This window comes from Miniopterus schreibersii (assembly GCF_964146895.1).
Source record: "Miniopterus schreibersii genome assembly, chromosome: 20".
Lineage (NCBI taxonomy): Eukaryota > Metazoa > Chordata > Mammalia > Chiroptera > Miniopteridae > Miniopterus > Miniopterus schreibersii.
The window spans coordinates 21,136,648-21,157,332 of record NC_138122.1 but is presented as its reverse complement, the minus strand read 5'-3'; the positions used below and the strand labels follow the sequence as shown (position 1 = coordinate 21,157,332).

At 53.0% G+C, this 20,685-nt stretch overlaps 1 protein-coding gene and 1 long non-coding RNA gene across 5 annotated transcripts in view; one reads left to right on the top strand and one right to left on the bottom strand.

The window, feature by feature from the left end:
• Positions 1 to 20,685, bottom strand: part of LOC308549877 — a 216,587-nt gene that overhangs the window by 14,069 nt on the left and 181,833 nt on the right. For 2 of the 4 annotated variants that reach the window (XR_013997806.1, XR_013997807.1), the window contains exon 1: positions 7,522 to 8,838. The exons of the other annotated variants lie outside the window; for them this stretch is intronic. This is a non-coding gene — a long non-coding RNA (uncharacterized lncRNA). Of the gene's footprint in view, positions 1 to 7,521; positions 8,839 to 20,685 lie in introns of those variants that run through there. 4 annotated transcript variants of the gene reach the window in all.
• On the top strand, positions 332 to 11,634 carry HSPB8 (heat shock protein family B (small) member 8). The gene is made up of 3 exons (XM_081122989.1): positions 332 to 1,313; positions 6,920 to 6,983; positions 10,604 to 11,634. The coding sequence occupies exons 1-3, from the start codon at positions 947 to 949 to the stop codon at positions 10,761 to 10,763; spliced, it is 591 nt and encodes a 196-aa protein (XP_080979115.1). The 5' UTR covers positions 332 to 946; the 3' UTR covers positions 10,764 to 11,634.

Sequence of the window (20,685 nt, the reverse complement as noted above, 5' to 3'; positions counted from 1 at the left end):
GGACGGCCTCGTGGCTTCCTCACGCCACACCCACGAGCAGGCTGCTGTTAGGTCCATTTTACAGGTGGGAAAACTGGCAGCTCAGAGATGCCCGGGAACGTGACGGCCCTCGGCAGACGCTGAAGGCAGGCTCCAGGGCTTGTAGGTGGGGACTCCAGCCCAGGGCCATCTGTCTTCAATCCACTGGGCCCCCGGATCTCTCGTCCCCTTCTGCAGGTCCCCAGGGGGGAGGCAGGATGCAGCAGGCTCTGGGGAAAGTATTTGCAGAGGGTGACCTGAGCCTCGGGCCAGGCAGAGGGATATTAATAGCCAGGTCTGAGTGCCCCGCTCCGGGAGGGCGGCTCCGGGGAGGGCGGGGCAGAGCCGAGCTGGGGGCGGAGAGACTGTCCCCGAGGCGGGCGGAACTGGCCTGAAGGCCCCTCCCAGGCCCCTGGGAGCCCGGCCAGCCCTCCACGGATCTCTGGGGCTAGTTCATCACCTCCGAATACTCCAGTGACGGGAGGTGCTTGCAAAACCCGCCTCCAGCCCCTAGCAGCTATAAATAAAAGGCTCCCAGCCCAGAAGCCAGGAGAAGTTTCTAGGCCTGCGTCCCCAGGGTTATTAAGCTCCTGGCTCCACTCTAGACCTTGGCGGCTCTGGCTTTGAGCCTGGACAGCCTGAGAGGACAGAGGCTGGCAGATCTCTGCTGAGGCGGTGTGGACAGGGGCTGGCTCTCTGGGAATCTGCAAGACCAGCCTCCAGTCGCCCCTGCAGTCTGCAGTGTCTTTGGGGGTCCGGACCCCAGCCTGGTGTGTGCCCCCAGCCTCAGCAGTGGATGGTTTAGCTGTTCTTGAAGCTGAAGAATAAGCCTGGAAGGCTAGCCCGCCCACATCACCTTGCTGTGTGACCTTGGGCAGGTGGCTCCCTCTCTCTGAGCCTCCGTTTGCGCTCCAGCTCGGCATCCACCATGGCAGATGGTCAGATGCCCTTCCCCTGCCACTACCCAAGCCGCCTGCGCCGAGACCCTTTCCGGGACTCGCCGCTCTCCTCCCGCCTGCTGGACGATGGCTTTGGCATGGACCCCTTCCCCGACGACTTGACTGCCTCTTGGCCCGACTGGGCCCTGCCTCGGCTCTCCTCGCCCTGGCCGGGACCCCTGAGGCCGGGCACGGTGCCCCGGGTGCCGACTGCCACGGGCAGGTTTGGGGTACCTGCTGACGGCAGGAGCCCCCCACCCTTCCCTGGGGAGCCCTGGAAAGTGTGTGTCAACGTGCACAGCTTCAAGCCAGAGGAGCTGATGGTGAAGACCAAGGACAGATATGTGGAGGTGTCTGGTGAGTGGGGATCAGGAGGGAGACAGGAGGGACGGGGGTGGAGGGGATGGTTGCAGGCCTCAGCCTGGGAATAGCCGAGAGGACTTCTCCTTAGAGGGAGAGCTGTGACAGCAGGACACAGGTGACTTCAGGGCTCAGGAATGCAGTCCAGAGAAGTTACCTCCAGGGAAGAGCCCTCCTCTCCCGGCTTCAGGAGAGATCTCCCCCTGGCCCAGCTGCGGGGCCTTGGGCCGCTGTGTCCATCAGAGAGCAGGCAGGGAAATGAAACCACGTCGGGTGCTGGGAGGGGGAATTTCATAGGAAGGAGCGAACAGGCATAGAAGGGGAAGTGGGGTTCCTTGCACCCCAGCATCACAACATAGCTTAGAAGGGCGTGTTTCACGCGGAGTGTTGCTAGTGTTAATAACCAGCCCAGGTCTCCAGGGAAACGCTCCCCTCATCCCAGACAAGGAAACTGAGGCTTAATGGCCATTTTAACCATACTGACTGGTAACCTTGACGGAGCTCAGTCTGCTAGACCCGCACTGAGTGCTTCCTCTGTAGCATCTCAGGTAATGCGACCAGAGGACAGGGGTCCTGTTGGTCTCCCCCTTTTACAAATGAGGAAACTGAGGCACAGGGAGGCAAAGGTGACTCTCCCAAGGCTCAAATCCAGGCCGTCCGGGAATTGGAGGCCGGAAGAGAACTGGCCATTTAAGCACCTACTGGGTGGGAAGGGCTGGGCAAAAACTCATATTCCTTCCCCCAAATACTCCTCTCTCGAGCCCTGAGAGGCAGAGGTGCCAGGTCCCATTTCAAAGCTGAGGCCGAGACCCAGCGGGATTCGTCCAAGGTCATGCTGTGAGTCAGCAGCAGGAAGAGTCTGGGCCTGCCCACGGCTCCGGGAGACAGGAGGCTGGATGCGGTCTCGGCCCCCGTGAGGCTGGGCAGCGGAGGGAGGAGAAGCTCTGTCGCTTCCCTCGCAATTAAAGCTCCATTAAAACGAGCATGTTCCCCAGCAGGCTCTGCCGGCCAGAAAATCAATAAAAGCCATGGCAAACACAGGCTAGGCTGGGCAGGGACAGGCCCCGGCAGGGCGCGTTCAGGGGGAGCTTCAAAGCCTGGCAGATGGGAATTCTAAACATCAGAGGTTCTGGCGGGTGTGGCCGGCCGGAGTCAGGCTGGGGCCACGTGCTGACGGAGGGGGTCGGCCAGGGCTCCGCAATGCGGGAACCGGGCCAGAGTTCCGCAACTGCCTCCACCACCCACCAGCAGGTTGTGCAAAGGGCTTAATGGCTCTCGGCTTTGTTTCCTAATCTGGAAATTGGGGTTCAAAGGGCTCCAACAGTATGAGGATTATTGCATTAGATGAGGTGACAGGTCCCAGGTGTGGGTAGAGTGCCTGAAACACAATGGGCTCAGTATCGTTACTGAAGCCGATGCTGTTAAAATGTCGGCCGCGCACAGTAAAGCCCCAACAAATCATAAATGGTAGATGGTCTTTGAGACCTGGGTTGAAATCCTGGCTCTGCTGGTCATGCTCTGGACAAATGTGGATAAGAAAGTCTTTTCACCATTCTGAGCCTCAGTTTCCTCGTCTGCAGAATGGGGATCATAATAATATCTATCCTATAAGGCTGTAGGGACGATTCAATATATGCAGACAATATGTAATGAATGCAGAGTGTCTGTAAATGGAGCTAATGATGGTGCTCTGGAAACAGAGTGGTTGTCATCCCCACTCTCTCTGTCTTTGTTTTAATTAGGGTTCCAGAGTTTTCCACCCCAGGTTGGAGGGTCCCCCATGGCCTGTGGCCCTTCCAGGTGAATCCTGTCCAGCCTAGGGGCTTTTCCTCCACCCTCCTGGCAGCTCCAAGCTGAGACCCCAGCCAAGTACCTCGCTAATCCAGAGGCTTTGAATGCCTTATGGAGCCTCAGTTTCCACATCTGTAAAATGGGGTCATTGGGGAACTTAAGACAAGGACAGACAAAGCCTTTTCAGGTTGTAAAATTCTCACGGGTGTGCACTTAGCAACCTCGGCTTGATGGAATCCAGATCCTGAGAGGACATACAGAGCCTCTCATAAAAGAGGTTTGAAAAATCAGACTGACAGCAGAGGCTCCATCTAAAATGCAACTTTCAAGGGAAGTCAGAAGGCCAGTCTCCCGTCCTGCATCACATAATGACAAACCTGTTCTCCCCCACGCACCTTGTGGGGCCCTGTGCTAAATCCCTACGTAGGCTGGCTCACTGGTTCCTCACATGGACTTATAAGGAAATATGGGTAGGTTTGTTACACCCATTTTACAGATGATGAAACAGAAGCCCAGAGAGAGGAACTTGCCTCAGATCACCCACTTCTCCATGGCAATGTCTGAAATTCAAAGCCAGGCCAATTGAGTCAGTTCCCAGTTCCATGTGTGGCCCTGGGCAAATCCTACCTACTACCTCCAACCCTCGGCTTTGCCACTGGCCTATGAGAAGGTGGACTGGGTCAGTCTTTGCCAAGCAGTGTGCTTTCAGCTGTCACTAGGCATCTGAGAAATGGATGGAGACAGGGTCCAGAATTCCAGAAGGTGCCAGATGAAACAAAATTATAACCAGGTCTGCTCCCCATGGAGCTTATCAGAGCCTTGAGTTTGCTAATGCGGTTTCTGAATCTCTGAGAGGTGGCCTTGCCTTATCTGAGCACATGTGAGTGTCGGGTTCCAGGGAAGTGTTTGGACTAGAAGATTTCCATCGTGCCTCACACACTCCCACCCCCCACCCTGCAGCCACCAGCCAAAAAACATTCCCTTCCTGGGCCACTGGCCAGGGAAGGGACTGGAAAACCCCCGAGACCTTATGCCCACCCCTTCTCCTCAATCCCAGGGCCTCTGCCTCCCCTGGTAACAGCGCTTCTTTCTTTAGCTGGGCCAATGGCTGTCCCCGGAGTGCTGATGCCTACATTTCTCTCAGGCTGCCAGGGGCCTCTAGCGTCCCTGGCCTTCAGATGAGTTCTGTCTTTTTTTTTTTCTTTAATCACAATAATTACATTTTTGTGTTTACAAAAATCAAATTATTTCCACGTAGAAAATGTAAACAGCAAAGCAAAATAAGAAATTAAAAATCCTTCAACTGCCCCTACTAAATAGTCAAGTGATATGCAAATTAAGCTACTCCTAACACCTTCTTTCAACCAGATGAACCCCCTCCCCCGTCTCCCCCTGATTTTTGGAGCATGGACAGGGAGGGGGAGTTTCTGAGAGCAGTCCTGTCCCCAAACATCAAAATAAGCTGCCAGTGTCTATCTTCACACAGTATTTTTACAACTTACAAAGCAATTCTGTGACTCACTCTCACATGCTCCTCCCAGTAACCCACTAATTAGGACGTTGTTGTCACCCCCATTTTAGAGAGCAATAAACTGAGGCTCGGAGGAAAGTAGAGATAGGCCAGCAAGTGTCAGAGCAGGGACTCAAGTCCGGAACCCACGCACCTGCCCAGCTCTCCCAAGCTGTGTGACCTTGGGCACATCACTTAACCTCTCTGAACTTCTGTTCCCTAACCACAAAATAGTAAGAATAAAAGGACTTGCTTTGGAAGGCCATTGGGAAAATGAAAGGCATTGATATAGGTAAGGTGCTTAGGACAGTGGCTGACACCAAGAAAGGGCTGTATGAGTTTGCTATTATTTCCAGGATGCCAGTGTGCAGAAGGGCTGAGTCAGAGGCACTGGCCTGTCCCCAAGGGAAGCAGGCCTCCAGAGGCCCAGGCTTCGGGGAGGGGACCAGGGAGCGCACAGCACTCCTCTGGCCACACGCCGGTGTTAGAGCTGGGCAGTTGGTGGCCATGGGCTTGGCAGGTCAGAATAAAGTCCCGGAGCATCAGCACATTCAGGGAATAGCACGCTCTGCTAGCCCAACACTCCAGTTTCAAAACGGTTTCCTATGAACGCACCCTCTCGGCCCAGCTGGGCAGTTAGCGGTACAGATCCAGCTTGGAAATTCTAGAACTTGGAATTTATCCTAAAGAAGCTATCGGGCCGGGTGAAAAGATCGAGCCGCAAGAATGTTCAGTGCAGTGAGATTCTTTCCAATGTCAGGAGCTGTCTCGGTGCCCAAAAGCTGGGGACTGGCTGCATGACCTTATACATCCCCGCAGCGAACGCCGTTAAAAATTGTGTCCAAGGGTATTGGCCGTGACACAGAAAAAGAATCATAATGTGTTAGCAAGACATGAAAACAGGTTTCAAGTGTGCCGTCCACTGTGATCCCAGTTGATAAACTATATGATGTACATCTATACTATATAACATCTATGCATTTCTAAGTAACAGAAAGAAAAGTCTGGAACATATAAAAAAGTGTCAGTGGTTTTCTCAGGGCAGTGGGATCAGGGGTGGTTTTAATGGATTTTTTTCCTTTATTTTCTACATTTTCTCACACACACATGCATTATCTTGTAATCAGGAAAAAGTAATTAAGAAAGGGGTAATGAGTAATAAAAAAGCAATTAATAATGTAATCACCTATAAGTTGTCAGTTTTTCAAAACCTAGACCGCACAAAATCACTATATCCCACAAGGTTATTCACAGTCCAGATTCCCAAGCCCCTCAGAAGGGCGTCGCTGTGTAAATGAGGGTTCCTGGCCCTGGAATGTGGCCCCCCCAAGTGAGAAGGTGACTGCCTCTGCTGGGCACTAATTCTTTGTTTAAAAAGAAATGAGAGACACTCTCCATTTAAAAAAATAAGAAAGGAGAAGGGCCGTGAGGCCCAGAATTTGTTATTAAATTTCAAGGTGAGAGCCAGTTCGGGCTCAGGCCTCCTCATAATTTCACATTTTTCCTTCCTAAGGAAAAAACAAACAAACCACCCTCCTTGTAGGGTGTGTATGTGTGGAATTTCCCACCCATGGTGCCTAACGCCACTTCCTAAGGAGAGCCCCCTTTGGGGAAGCTGGGTGGTTTTCGTTAGCAGATTAAAGCATTATTTCCAGGTGGTTCCCTCAGTACCAGGTACAGGTAAGATGACTCTGGGAACTAACTGGAAGCTGGCACGGGCACAGACGCATGGGACCCCAGCACTTGGCTGAGATTCCGACACAGCTGGTTCAGAGCCCAGGGCTGCCACACACCGGCTGGGTGGCCTTGGGCCCAGCACTGGGCCTCAGTTTCCACATCAGTAACCAAGGGAGGAAGGACCCCATCCACGGAGTCGGAAAAGGGCTCCGTGAGCTGTGAAGCCGGCTGGGTGGCAAACTAGTCCTACTGCTTTCCTCTCACCCTCTCTGGGATGCGAGCCTCGGGGTTCTCCAGGCTGCTGAGGGGAGCAAGTGGTGGCCAAGGCAAGACTTAGAAGAGACAATGCACCACGTGGCCCAGTTTCCTAAGACGAACACGTAATTGTCTATAAACTGCGGTCAAGGCCTCCTGTCCTGTCCACTGTCTTAGTTCATCCTCTCAACAGCCTGGGAGGTGGGTTCAGGGGAGGGACCCAAGGCTCAGACAGCTGGAGCCTCGAGATCAAGCCGGAAGCCACCCAATGAGGCAGGGACGGGGCCAGGGTTCCCACGCGAGCCTGGGTCCTCATCGGTGGAGGCCCGAGGGACTCAGACCCTGACGGGTGGCATTCCTCTCCCTCCAGGCAAGCATGAAGAGAAACAGCATGAAGGCGGCATCGTGTCCAAGAACTTCACAAAGAAAATCCAGTAAGTAACCCGGGGGGTGGATTTCAGGGTGGGAGTAGGGGGCGGGGGAGGTGCCTGGGACCCCAGATCTGGGGGTCTGTACCCTCTTGGGCATCTCTCCTATAAGACACCCCTCACCTCCCCCTACCCCTGGGGCAGGGAATTGAACCCTCACCCTGAAGGGGAAAAAATGTCACAGCAAAGGAATCATGTGAGCAGCCTGGTGAAGCCAGCAGGCCCAGCTGATGGGTCCAAGCCACGCGGAGGCCCTTCTGGCAACCCCCGCGGGAAGGAGGGGCAGTGAGGGCCCGGTGCCCCACGGACGCACCTTGTCTCGAAGCAGCATCACCCCACTACGTGTACTTCTGGCCCAAAGTCTCTGTCCATCATGGTTGCATTTAGCCTTTGCAGCGAGGGTGTGCCGAGGGAAGAGACGGCACCCTCCCTGCAGGGTGGAGAAACTGAGTCTCCCACAGCTGAAAGGACACAGCCGAGGTCCTCAGAGTTAGAATTTAGAACAGCCCCAAATAGATCCCTGAACTCCGCCTTGTGAACTCACCACCTGAAAATACAGTGAGGTCCTGCGCAGTGATCCCGACGCAGCAGGGCCTCCTGGGCGGCGACCGGGTGTTGCTGTTGTCGCTGTGCCCGCATCTGAGCCCCAGCCCAGCTCTGGCTGACAGCCGGCAGGAGGCTGCTGTGGGCGCCGGAGCTCTGCAGTCCCCTATCTCCCCCCACGTGTCCGTTCCTGCTCCGCCGGTGCCTCTGGCTCCTGAAAGCTGTGGACACCTCCCGATAAGGCAAACGCCACACTGCTTCCCTTGGCGCCCACTGGCTGGCCTGCCATCCCCAGGACCCACACCTCCCGGTGGTACAGCCAGATCCCAGAGGGGAAAGAGAGGGCAAAGGAGAGGGAGGGAGCTGATGTTTCTTTCCAGAGGCGCAAACAAGGTGTCAGGATGGAGTCACAGGCAGGGCTGAGCTGTGAAAGGGACGGAGCTGGGAAGAAGGCAGCCGACTAATCATCTTACAGAGATGGCCATTGTCGGGGACTTCTCCTTCTCTGGGCCTCCGGGGAAACAGCTTGCTGGGAGTTCCTTGCCAGATAGAAAAGCCTAAAGCTGCCGGAGGCAGGGCTGCTATTCAGCTGGGCCCAGCAGCTGAGCGGGGCTAGTTGTTACCGTATTGCACTAGCCTTTGCCCTGAGCATCGTCCCCCCAAAGTGTCCTCAGCAGCCAACCACCCATCCTGATCCTGTCCCAGGACCCTCCAAAGTCCCCCACATCCCAGCAACTAAAGGGTCCCTAGGACCTCCCCGTCGCCATGGCTGAATCCATCCATTCTGGTTGGTCAGCGTCCAGCTGCCTGTTGTTAAATCTTTTCATCGCCGCCCTGGGTGCAGGGCGTCCTGGTTCCATGGAAACTGAGCTGCTGTTCCCACATTTCCCATGGATGGGTGGTGATGGGTCATGGGAGGGTGTGTGTGAAGCACTTAGCACAGGGTACAGACTCAGGGCTCGGTCCATGGGAACTAACCTTATTAAAATCTCCAAACCAGGTCACCTGGTCAGGGACCTTGACAGAGTCTATTCCCACTTCTGGGCCTCAGTTTCCCCAGGTGTAAACTGAGAGCGTTATCCTGGACCATCATGAATATTCTCTGGGGCGCTGACATCCCAGGGTTCAATGATACGGCAATTTGTGCCGAAATAGCCATGGCTGTGAGGCGCCCACCTGTAGGGCCCATGACTTCATAGCAACGCAGAAGCCAACACTTAGTGACCACTTTCTGTACATACGCCAGGCACGCAATTCTCACATCACCCTAAGAGGCAGATGCTTTTATTACCCCTTTTCTTAGGAGGAAATAGGCTCAGCGAGGTGAGATCACTAGCTCAAGGTCACACAATCAGGAAGAGTCTTAATTTGAACTCAGGTTTGCCTGCCTGCCATGCCCAGGCTCTGGACCACGGCTACCCTGCCGCACTGTAGCAGGTGCCCATGGGTTGGCATGTGAACGGTTAAGCAGAGTTGGCCCATCCCCAGCAGCCAGGGGGAGGTCCAAACTTTTGGCCTTGTCTCTGCTGCAGAAGCTTGACTTGGCAGCTGCCCAGGTTCCCTCTGTCCCTTCCCTCCTTCCCAGCAGGCCCCCTGTTAATGTCCGTGGCTCCAAGTTGGCAGGCAGGCGTCTCCTGGGTAGATGCGGCTCAGGGGGCTACAGGTTGCTGTTCACAGCAAAACACTCCCCAGCCCCTCCAGGAAGGGTCTTGCCCAGGCCCGGGAATGGGCTTGCCTCACCTCTCTGTTCTTTCATCAAGACCGGTTGTGACTTTGCTTTTACAACAGGCAGAGCCAGCTTGGGCCAGGAATGCTCTGTGGCGATTGAACCTTGTAGCCCCCCCCCCCCCCCCAGTCCTTTTTTTCAAAAGCCTGTGCCAGAGAGGCAAGGAGAGCATTACAGAGAGCGACTGTGAGCTCAGAGACCAGGATTACAATTCCATTCCCATCTGCCACTTATGAGCTGTGTGACCCTGGGCAAATCACTTCACCTCTCTGACCTCCATCTCTCCACCTGTGAATTAGGGCTAGTAACAGAACTGACCTGGTGGGACTATTGTTAACAACTCACTGAGATGACTCAGGTGAAGTACCTGGCACATAGAAAATGCTCTGAGGCCCTAGTTTTTGTTGTTTTTATTAATAATGACACCCCAAAGAGGTCATTACATGTTCTCACAATTCCATAGTTTGTTAAGAAACTGTCCCAGATAGACTCGTTCACCCCAAACACTCCCAAACTCACAAAAATAGCTTCAGAACTGACACTGGATTTGGGTTCATAAACCTCATCTTTGGTGCTCGCTCGCTCACTGAGCCTGTCATTTAATTTCCCCGAGTCTCCATTAAATGTTCTATGCAACAGGCATGTTAATTCCTACCTATTAACCATTCTAGGCCCACTGTAAAGCTCTCACCAGGCAATGCCTATACATGTGTTTGGGGAACAAAACAGTGATCGCCTACTGCAAAATACTGAAGATGTGCCCCAAATCACAGCTCATGCTGAACCTCACAGAGGATGTTGGCATCTGAAGTCTAGCCATGTAGCCAGCCTGGCTGCCTTTATCTGCCAAGTTGCCTAATTCCACCATTAATTCCACCCGTAGGGCACGTGCAAGATAAAAAAGCGCCACCTGCTGTGAGTCCCACCTTAGGCTCTGTAAGGGGACGGTAGTGGTGGCCATGCCTGCCGGCAGCTGGTCAGTTGTGGGTGCTAAGTGGAGACCTCAACCTAGGCTCAAACACGTGGGCCACAGCTCCCTTGTAAGTTACTGTGGGAGCAGCATATTACCATTTGCAAAGCATGCTCAGATTCTTTGCAAAGAACTTTAAAGCTCCAAATATGGTATGCGTTTAATATTATGATCTCCGTTTTGCAGAAGAGACAGCAAGCTCGGAATAATTGAGTAACCTTCCCGAGATCACGCCCACAGCTAGGAAGAGGCAGAGCCGGGATTCAAACCCAGCATTTATATCCCCAAAGCCTAAGCGCTTATCAAAAATATTTTCTTCCAAAGGAATAAAAGAATGTTTAGGCTGTATGAAAATAATAAATGAGTAAAATCTTGTGCTTCTCCTAGGCTTCCTGCAGAGGTGGATCCTGCAACAGTATTTGCCTCGCTTTCCCCAGAGGGCCTGTTGATCATCGAAGCTCCACAGGTGCCCCCTTACTCACCGTTTGGAGAGAGCAGCTTCAACAACGAGCTTCCCCAAGATGGCCAGGAGGTCACCTGTACTTGAGACCCCAGTCTTGGCCCATCCTTGTCACCCCCACCCCACCCCAACCCCCAGGGCTTCTCTGATTCCAGGGTACATTATATATTACTTTAGCTGAACTCATAGATTTAGTCCAACTAAAATGTTGGGGGTGAAGGTAATTTGACCAGTCCCTAGATAGTGTAGTACCAGGTTTTTGCACCAGGGGGGCGCAATTGGCAAGTCATGCTCGGTTGCATTCGGCCAAAATGCTGGGAGTTTTTCTTTCTTTACCTTTTCTATCTTGATAAAAAAAATGTTGTACGTTCAACAGTTGCAAAGCATCTAAAAGGGGACATAGCATTTCACATTGCATCTTACCTTGCAACTAATGCAAGGGTTGCTTTTCTCTGGGGACCTCGCATCACCCAGATTCCTATTCTGGGCTCCCAATGTCTGTGCCTGCCCCTTGGTTGATTGATGGAGCCCATGAGCTCACCGCCCCCCCCATGTTTCTGCAGCCCTGGCCTACAAAGGGTGATAGATAGGTCTTCAATCCCAAGTGGGATTTACCCAACAGTCACTTCATGAAAACAAACAGTGCCTTCTGCCCTCCACCCAGGCATCTCTAGTTCCCAAGCTGGCAATCCCCAAGGACTCTGGAAGCCCCTCAGTTTGTCCTCTGGCTAAAGACCCCCCTTTCTGGTGTCTCCTGTGTCCTCACTGGGATTTTTACAGAGGGGGCTGTCTCCAGACAGCTCCACCAGGAACCAAGCAAAGGCCAGACAGCCTGGCAGGCAGGATAGTGGTATTGTGTATATGGGTGGGACGTGTGTGTCATTGTTATTTGAATTGTGCTGTTCTTTAGGGGAAAATAACATAAATAATAATAATAATAAAGGAGCTGATGTTCTTAGCCTTGTGTGCTTCTTTTGGTTGAGGAATTAAATGCTACACCATGCATATTTTCAATATTAATCGGGAATGCTCGTGGCTGCAAATAACAATGCCCAAAAGACAGTGGTTTAAATGACATAAACATCTATTGTCTAACTTCACAAGAAGTGTACATATAAGTGATCTCACGATTATGTTTTCAGTTGTTATGCCACCAAAAACCCGAAGTATTCCCATCTTTTTCCTCTGCCATCTCTGACAAGTCTACCGAGTCTATCCTCATGTTTGCAAGATGGCTGCAGCAGCTCCGAGCATCTCATCACATCTTCATGTGACAATGTATAGAAAGAGAAGGCAGGGGTAAAAGGGTCCTCTCCTCACTCTCTTTTATCAGTTCAAGATCTCTGCTGGGAGCTCTCAGCAGACTAGTTTTATCTCATTGACCCAAACTGGGTCCTATGTGTATCCTGAAGCCAATCCCTGGCAAAGGGACAGAGATGGCCGTGATAGGCTTAGGTCAATATTGACTTGTCCTCTGAGGCCAGGAACACTGCTGCCTGAACAAAACAAGATTCTGTTAGGAAGGAGGAAAGGGGCATAGCAGCTGTGAGGGCAGTCAACAGACCGACGCTGCCAGGGGCACAGAACCGTGTCCAGGGCTCAGGACGCCCAACTCAAACTGATTTACGCAAAGAGGGGTATTTACTGGTACACATGGCTGAGAAGTCCAGGATGAAAGTTCCTCTCAGGCTTCCAATGATGTCAGCAGAACTCAGTTTCTCTCCATCTCTTGGTCCTGAGGTGTTGGCTCCATTCCCAGTCTCCCCGTTGTCCCCTGCCTCCCCTGTTCTTCGCCCCTCCATGTCCCCATGTCCTCTCATGTGGTCACAAGAAGACTACAATCTCTACAGCCCACATCCTTCCACATTCCAGTCCCCAGCGGGGAAAAGCCAGTGTCTTCCCATAGTTTTGGCCATATACCCAGGGTCATTCTTATTAGCCCAGCTTGGGCATCACATGACCGCCTTTAAGCTACAGCCCACGAAATCAGTGCTTGGATTGGCCAGGCCTGGGTCACAGGCTCCACCCCTGGGGACAATTCCATTTAATCCCACATCACCTTAGGAAGTAGATACTAATTTTACAATAAAGAAGCTGAGGCTGAGAGACAAGAGGCGGCTTCGGTAAGTCACGCGGAGACAGCAGAACTCGAACCTAGATGTTGGCTTTTGGAAGAGTTCATGAGGAGCTGCTGGCTGCTTGTCAAGAGCACCCCCAAAGTCAGCAGGAGTCAGCGAATGTTTCCTGAGCACCTGCTCTGCCGGGTCCTGGGCTGGGAGCCAAAGCTATAGCGACCAATGAGCCACAATCCCTGCCTGCTAGAGGCTCACAGGCCAGAGGCAGGCCGATAAGAGAACGCCAGGGCCCCCCAAATCCTTACTATGTGCCAGACACTGTGCTAAGAGCTTTATGTCTGTAATAGACTCGATGACCCCGCCACTCTATGAGGCTGGGTCAACTCTTATCTCTATTTTACAGATAAGGAAACAGACGAGGGAGGGTTGAGTTTACTGTCCCCAGTCACAGGCCTGGTAAGCCACAGGCCCAGGCAGGCTGACCCCAGGATCTTCATTATTAACTCTTCATTGCCCAGTCTGCCTTTCTCCCAACAAAGCAAATGTAAACATGCCTCCGAGAGTCCATCCAACGTGGGGGACCAGAAGAGAGGTGCCACTGAGACGGGAGAAGTCCGCGTTCCTGCGGCCAGCCACTACCAGAACCAGTGAGGAGAGACAAAGATCGAGCCTTTACGGGCCCTTTATTCAGATGGTGGGCGATCTGAGAAGACGGCGGGTTGTGTGCCCTACAAGGACCCTCTCACCTCTCACCTCAAGCTGACCTTTTTTATAAAGAGAAGTAGGTGAAGTGTTTGGAATTCAGGAGAAAGGAGGTTAATCGGATAAAAGCTGCAGTCCGGCGATTTCCCGAGCATCCCCAATGCTCTCTCCCTGGAGCACAGTGGCTCAGACACGGTCTTGGAGGCTTGCAGTCCCCCTGGGGCACAAAGGTCCAACTGCTTGAGGGTCTCCTGGAGTCAGGGCAGGTCCAGTCATCCATTCCAGTCCCGGGACAATAGTTTTCTACGTGCATCAATTACCAAGCCTATTAACTATACCTCTAAAGCTAAAAACTTTAACTTCTTGAGTTCCCCATCATTATTTCCAGTTGGGGCTTTGCAAGGGCTGGGGGGGGCGGTGTCAGGAGTGGCTTACAGAGGAGGGGTTACTCCTGCCAGGTCTGAAGACCCACAGGGTTGTAGGACTTGAGCAAACAGGGACGGGGTGGGGGCAGGCCTCACAGGCAGAGGAAAACACATGAGCCAAGGGGAAAGGTATGTCCCGTTTAAAATCCTCTGACAGTCCCCATTGTTCAGAGGGTTGAGTGGAGTTTCTTTGTGAGGCTCAGGTTACCTCTCTCCACCCTACCTGGCCCCACACCCTCACCCTCCAGCCCCACCTCATTGCCCTCTGTTCCTGCAGCCGGACAAGCCCTCCTGTTACCGAGCTCGGGACACACCGTCCCGGCTCCAGCGTGACTTTCCAACCCCTGCAGCGGTTCATTCTTTAGGGTCTGTCACCGTAAGAACGTCCAACCCTGCGGAGAATTTTTGTCAAAGTTTATTGGAGCCGAAACTGAGCCGGACTTATGCCGCAAATGCTCCAGAGAATGACAGTTTTGCAGCTTCTTTGGGGGGTTGAAATTAAGGAGGGACCAGAAGGGAGACAACCTGGAGGCCGGAGAAAGCAGGGTGCGGGTTGGATTACAGGAGAGTTAACAAGATTATGAGGGTGGTTTTGCTTATTTCAAAGGTTTGTCCACCTGCGCTCGGGAAAACAATGGACAGGGCTTAAGGCAAAGAAAAACCTTTTACTAAAAAAGTTACGACACCCACAGAGACCCGCCCAGTTAGGAATTTACAATAAGATCACCCTGTGGGGTTATTTTCCATAAACCCCTTTTTTGTCCATGGGTCCCAGTTGGGACTCCCACCAGGCTGTCTAGAGGCCCCCCTTTACCCCTGTCCTAGCACAGTACACCCCATGACAGCCTGGGCATTTGTGGCAGAATAAACAATAGGCCCTGCAGGTAGCTGAGCTGGTTAGAGCACTGTCCCAATACACCAGGGTTGAGGGTTCAATCCCCGGGCAGGGCGCATACAAGAATCAACCACTGAATGCGTAGGTAAGTGGAACAAATTGATCTCTCTTTCTCTCTAAAATCAATTTTTTTAAAAGGATAAATAATAACAGTCATAAAAACCCAAGCCAACCCTAGCGGCTCTGCTTTCAAGGATGGAAGGAGGAGTCAGTCATTCCAGCCAAGGGGAAAATCCCTCGCTATTTGACATTTGCTCAACAAATATTTACTGGGTACCTACCCTTAGGAGGCCCTGTGCTGGGTGTCGGGTTGCAGTTTCGTTGGGCTCTGAGAGCCCGTGAGAGGAGGAAAACAAAGCTGGTATTGCACCAGTGCAGGGCCACTGAATGGTGGGACCCCAAGTGGGTAGAGTGGGGAGCCCACCTGTCAGCTGTGGCAAGGCCAAGGGCATGGAGGACCACGCGGATTTTCCCGAGCGGGGTCTCTAAGGCTAGGGGTGGTGAGGGCTGCCCTGCAGCGAGAGGTGGCCAGTGGGGAATCCTAGGTGGTGGGTGGACCCAGAACCTAAAACATGTTGCACGATATTCGATGTTCAATTCTTTGCGTTGTGGTATGAAATTCATACGCCAGTGCAAACTTTGGGGGGCCTGGGGACAACCCAGAGCAACAAGAATGGAGAGACTTCTCCACGGGCAGAAAGCTGAAGGGAGAAGGGACCATGAGAATGAACCTCCTGGGACATCTTGACCTCCTGGCCAGGGCACTGGATGGAGGGTGTGGCTGTTTTATTTAAATATCTCAAGAGGTCGAGGCTTCACCAGATGGCTGGACCGTTCCCTTGGCAGATCACAGGTCTCTGAAGGGCAGGGACCACATCGTGTTTGTCTCCACTGTACCTCTAACTCCTAACACGGTTCCTACTACACAGAAGGCATCATTTTGTCCCCATGGGACGCACGATGAATGCGCTGAACAAATAAAATCCAAACTCCTTCCCAATGCCTTCAAAGTCCCGCACCTTCCGGCCCCACCGCCTCCCAGATCCACCTCCCGTGGCCCCCTCTCTTGTTCATTACACACAAGACTCCTTTCTGTCCCTCAAACACATGATGCTCACCCTCGCCCCAGGGCCTTTGCACCTTCCATCCCTTCGGTCACGAATCCTCTGCCCCCAGCTCAGCCACCTCCTTTTTACACCATTTCCTCAGGTTTCTCCTCGAACTCCACCTCCCCAGAGAGGCCTCGCAATAGCCGCCATCTGGTCACTGACTATGAGATACATCACGCTGCTGCATCGGCTCCAAAGCACGTCCCAGAACTGTGCCCGCTTGGTTGCAAACACGCCTGCACATTAAAATCTAAGCTGCCCTCAACACACGTCGCATCCATAGACACACCCTGGAAGTCAGCTCCAAAAGGGAGGGGGCTCTGTTTTTCTCTCTTGTCCAACAGCTGTGTCTTCTATGCTGAGGGTGATGTCTAATGCATCATGAATAAATACGTATTGAATGAATGGATGGATGAATGAATGAATGAATGAATGGTGAGTGTGAGTCACCCTGGGAAATTAAGCCAAGGCATGATCTCAAACCCCAGGAACTCGGCTCATTTCAGTTTGGAGAGCTTCCAGCTTAAGGACACAAGCTTTGTCATCAAAATAGATGACTTGGCCCTTCCCAGGAGATCTTCAGTGAAATGACAGAAGAATAGCTCTCACTTCCATGATAATGCCGAGACGGGATCCGCGGAACCCACTACCCCATCCCACTCCCTTGACCAGCTCCCCGGGAAGTCTGATTTGCAACCCACCTCTGCCTCCTCCCAACTGCCCGCCAGCCAGGGGCTGCTAGTGGTGATATATGGAGATGACTTGATTTGACCTTGAAGGGAAGAAACAAATTAATGTGTCTCTAAATAAATTCCGGGAATCAGTGGCTGGCTTCTCCCCCACCTCCTCCCCTCGGTGCCTCACGAGTTGTGCATCATAATGTGAAAATCAATCCTGTCTCTTAAATGAGCCAACACCTGGAGCTGGAGGGGCTGGGGCTGCCGGGAAGGTCCCTCCCGCCCCAATGTCCTGGGCCTGGGAGTTGTCAGAAGGGGCGGGCGGCTCAGGAGGTTTGAGACCCGGCCTTGGCCTCATTTCCCTGCTGGGGGCTCTGCTCTGTCTGCTGAAGGCTGGCTGAATCACCGCTTCTGCAGGCCTCCTGGGTGTGAGCAGATGTGGGCTAGATGTTGGGAAAGGGAAGGGCAGCCACGCGGAACAGCACTGCCATGGCCGGTCTCCAAGGATAACTGAGATATGGGGAGGAGACGCCAAGACCAGCCCCCGATTCAGCAATTTAGTGGATATCTACCCAGTGCCCGTGCTGGGCACCAATTCAACGGTACGATGGTGCCAGGTGTCCCAATATTGAAATACTTCAGTGCCACTTGATAAATCGCATTGCCTGAGCCTCGAAGGTGCCCCCAATGTCGTCCCCAGTGGAGGTGTTGAGGGGCCCAGACACCTAGCCCCCAGCACCCATCACTGGCTCAAGAGGAAAGTAAGGGTGGGGAAATATTATTGGGGTGGGGCCGGGGCCTGGATAGTTTTAAAAGCTGCCCAGAGGATTCTAATCTGTAGCCAGGGTTAGAAACCACCAGAGAATTCGGCAGGGGCAGGGGGTGAGGGGTGGGGGGGCTGCACAGGAAGAGCCCAGAGGCGGCGTGGACACAGCCTGGTTGGGGCGGGAGTAGTTCCTAATGGCTTCTAGGAAGAAATGATGTTGAAACCCGGAGGATGAGTATTAATAATAATGACATTATTAAATGTTTATTAGCTCCAAGGCCCTGTCTACGGTCTTCACATCTATCTTCCCACTTCATCTGAAGCCAACCCGCAGGGATCCAGAAATGAGCCCACATTCCCACAGCCGGGAGGTGGCGGAGTAGCTGAGCCAGCTCCAAATGGAGGGGCTGGTTCCAGACCACTGTGCTCACCAGCGAGCAGATGGGGGCGGGGGGTCAAGAGTTGCTGGCGCAGAGAAAAACTCATGGGCTCCGTAGATGGATGTCTTACGGAACGTTAGTCCATACTCAGAGCCTCACTTGCTTCATCTGTAAAATGGGAATCATTCATCACCACCCTGAATATCCAGCCCCCAGAGGGGGGCTGGGAAGACATGCAAAAGTTCGTAAACTAAAAGGGACAATTGCTTTGTAATTATCACCATCCTGGCAGCGAGGGCAGAGGAAAGGCGAGGACCGGCTGTCTTGGAAACCTTGCCTGTGACCTGTTATCAGGGGATGATTTCGTTTTCCCTCCGCCTGTCTGTGTCCCATCAGCGCTGCCTGACAGGCCGGCTCGTTTGGGTTCTGGCGGTGACAGCTTATACAATCCACAGCAGACAGGATGACAGAGCTCCCTGCCAATAGCTGCATGGGCACGCACACGCCCTCGCGAGCCTCGGATCTAAGCCAGCACAGACACTGCTGTCAGGGGACAAAAACGGTCTCAGCAGAAGCGACAGATACTGAGAATCTCTGGGCGTGTCCGAATTTCATGCTAGATCAGCCCTTCCCCGAAATGAGTTCCATCAAAAGGAAAGGGAGTGGGGTGGGTCCCGCAGCCAAATGATTTGGGGACGTGCTGGGTTAGAAACACTGAGACATTCACCTTCAGTCTGGTGACCTGCATTCCGAACCTCCGAGACTCGGATCCGGCTGGTAGCTCTTGCTGCCTAATGGATTAGCCTAAAACCGAGTGGCTAACAATAAATATGGCAATATTCGAGAAAACGATATCGATACATTTGATGTGACAATGAACGGTTATCATCACAGTCCCTAAGGCTCGGGAATTCAGCCGAGGCTTAGCTCAGGGTAGTGCTGGTTTGAGTGTCTCTTTAAGTTGAGTGACAGTGTCAGCCGGAGCTGTCCTCATCTGAAGGCTCTGCTTCTGAACTCACTCTCATGGCTGTTGGCTGGAGGCCTCAGTCCCTCACCACTGGGCCTCCCACAGGGCTGCTTGGGTGTCCTTCTGACATGGCAGCCGGCTTCCCCCAGAGCACGTGATCTGAGAGAGGGCGCGAGGCAGGAGCCCAATGTGTCTTTTGTGGTCTAGCTTTGAACATGGCATGACACCCTTCTGCTACCGGCTACTGGACAGCCTTGCCACAGAGGAGTTCAGAGGGGATCAGAATTTATTCCGAGGCAAGGGAGCTGGCCTTGAGGACTCCCACACTGACACTCCTGGGCTAAGGTCTGCCCTAGGGACAGAACTGGGGGATCTAAACTCCATCATCAAGCTCTTCAACCCTGTGAGCAAAGTGGCTCTGGTAGTCCCAGGGCCGTCCTGCAAAAAAGAGTCACAGGTGCAAACCCCTGGAAACAAGAGGACCCAGGAGCCAGGAAGGATGCACAGAAACTGTGAAAAGGAATCTGAGCAGACCACCAGCCATGCCTGCTGCATCTATGCTCACGGATCATTGGAGATGACAAAATGACTCAATTACAGGGGTTAGTTGGACAAGTAATGGTCTGTCCACCCATACAGTGGGGAAAATTATGCAGTCAGGAACCGTCGTGTCCCTGAAGATGATTTATTGTCACAAAAACAGCACATGGGAAAAGCTGGCCTCAAATAATTAATAGGTAGGATACCCCATTTAAGAGAAATACAACTTTGCATTTATATTTGAGTTGTTTCAAGGTGCCACTGTTTTTCTTCGTGCGTTTTTGGGGTTTTCAAATATTCGGCATGGAGACTGTGTTTGCCTTTAAGACGGGAAAAGTCAACCTGGTTGTTAAATCTAAGATTAGATTCTCATAAGGGACACTCGATGTGATATATTACTTGATGCAAATTTCAGTCCCCAGCCAAAACACGGCATTTGTGTGGCTGTGTAGGGTCCTGGTTATGCACACAGGCTGGAGCTGGACGGCCCTGGTTTCAATTCTCCTCCATCATTTATTAGCTGGGTGACCCCGGGCAAATTTCCTAACCTCTCTGGGCCTCAGGCTCCTTGGCAAGAGCACAGGGGTGATGACAGAGTGCCTTGTCGATTTGTGGCGAGGAATAAACGAGTTAAGAATGTAAACTACTTAGAGCAACTCCTGGCGTACAAAAAGCGCTTTGGCAGAGTAGACGGACCTCCCTCCACCCGCCCTCATCTCTAATTAGCCGGAACGGCCGAGGTCCGGTCGTGTCCTTCCTCCTCTCCTTAAAGCTACCCAGTCCCGCCTTCTGTGGCATCCCTTTGGGATCCTGCCAGGTGCACGTGGGCGGTGGCGAATGAACCAGGCTGCCCAACCACCTTCATTCACGCTCAGGTCTTACCTCCCCCAGGGAATGCCTTTCAACCCACTTTCAGGAGCTCCAGAGGGCCCTGTGCATGCCTGGGGGTGGGAGGTGCACCCCTGTGGCCTCTACCTGGTGGCATCCGTGTCTCTTTCCTCTGGTCACAGCCCCTCAATATCTTCACCATTATGTGTGGTTCCCCTGGGAATTTCCATCAAAGGGCCTTGTCCCTCTGTCACCAGCAGTGGGCGGTGGCACCTGGCCCACGCTAAGCCAGTCAGGCCCCCTCGCAGGGGACTGTGAACCTTTTGTAGAGAGACTGGAGGATGGGAAACAGCTGGAGCGGTGACAGTGTCCTGAAGAGAGGCCCATCTTCCTCGCTCCCAGGTCCCCAGAGCAGCTCCACTCCGGCCCTCCCTGGTCCAGGGCTTAGCTTTCCTCTCAGTGATCTGAGCTGCCCCACACCCTCTTCCTCTTGAGTTAGGTGGAGTCTATGCCTTTCACAAAGGACACAAGGGGAGAGAGAGACAGAGAGACACCTGAGTTCAAATCCAGCCCAACCAGGACCTCCTCCTGGGACCCTGGGCAGTCCTCCCACCTCTCCCTTGTTCCCGTCTCCTGGACGCATCC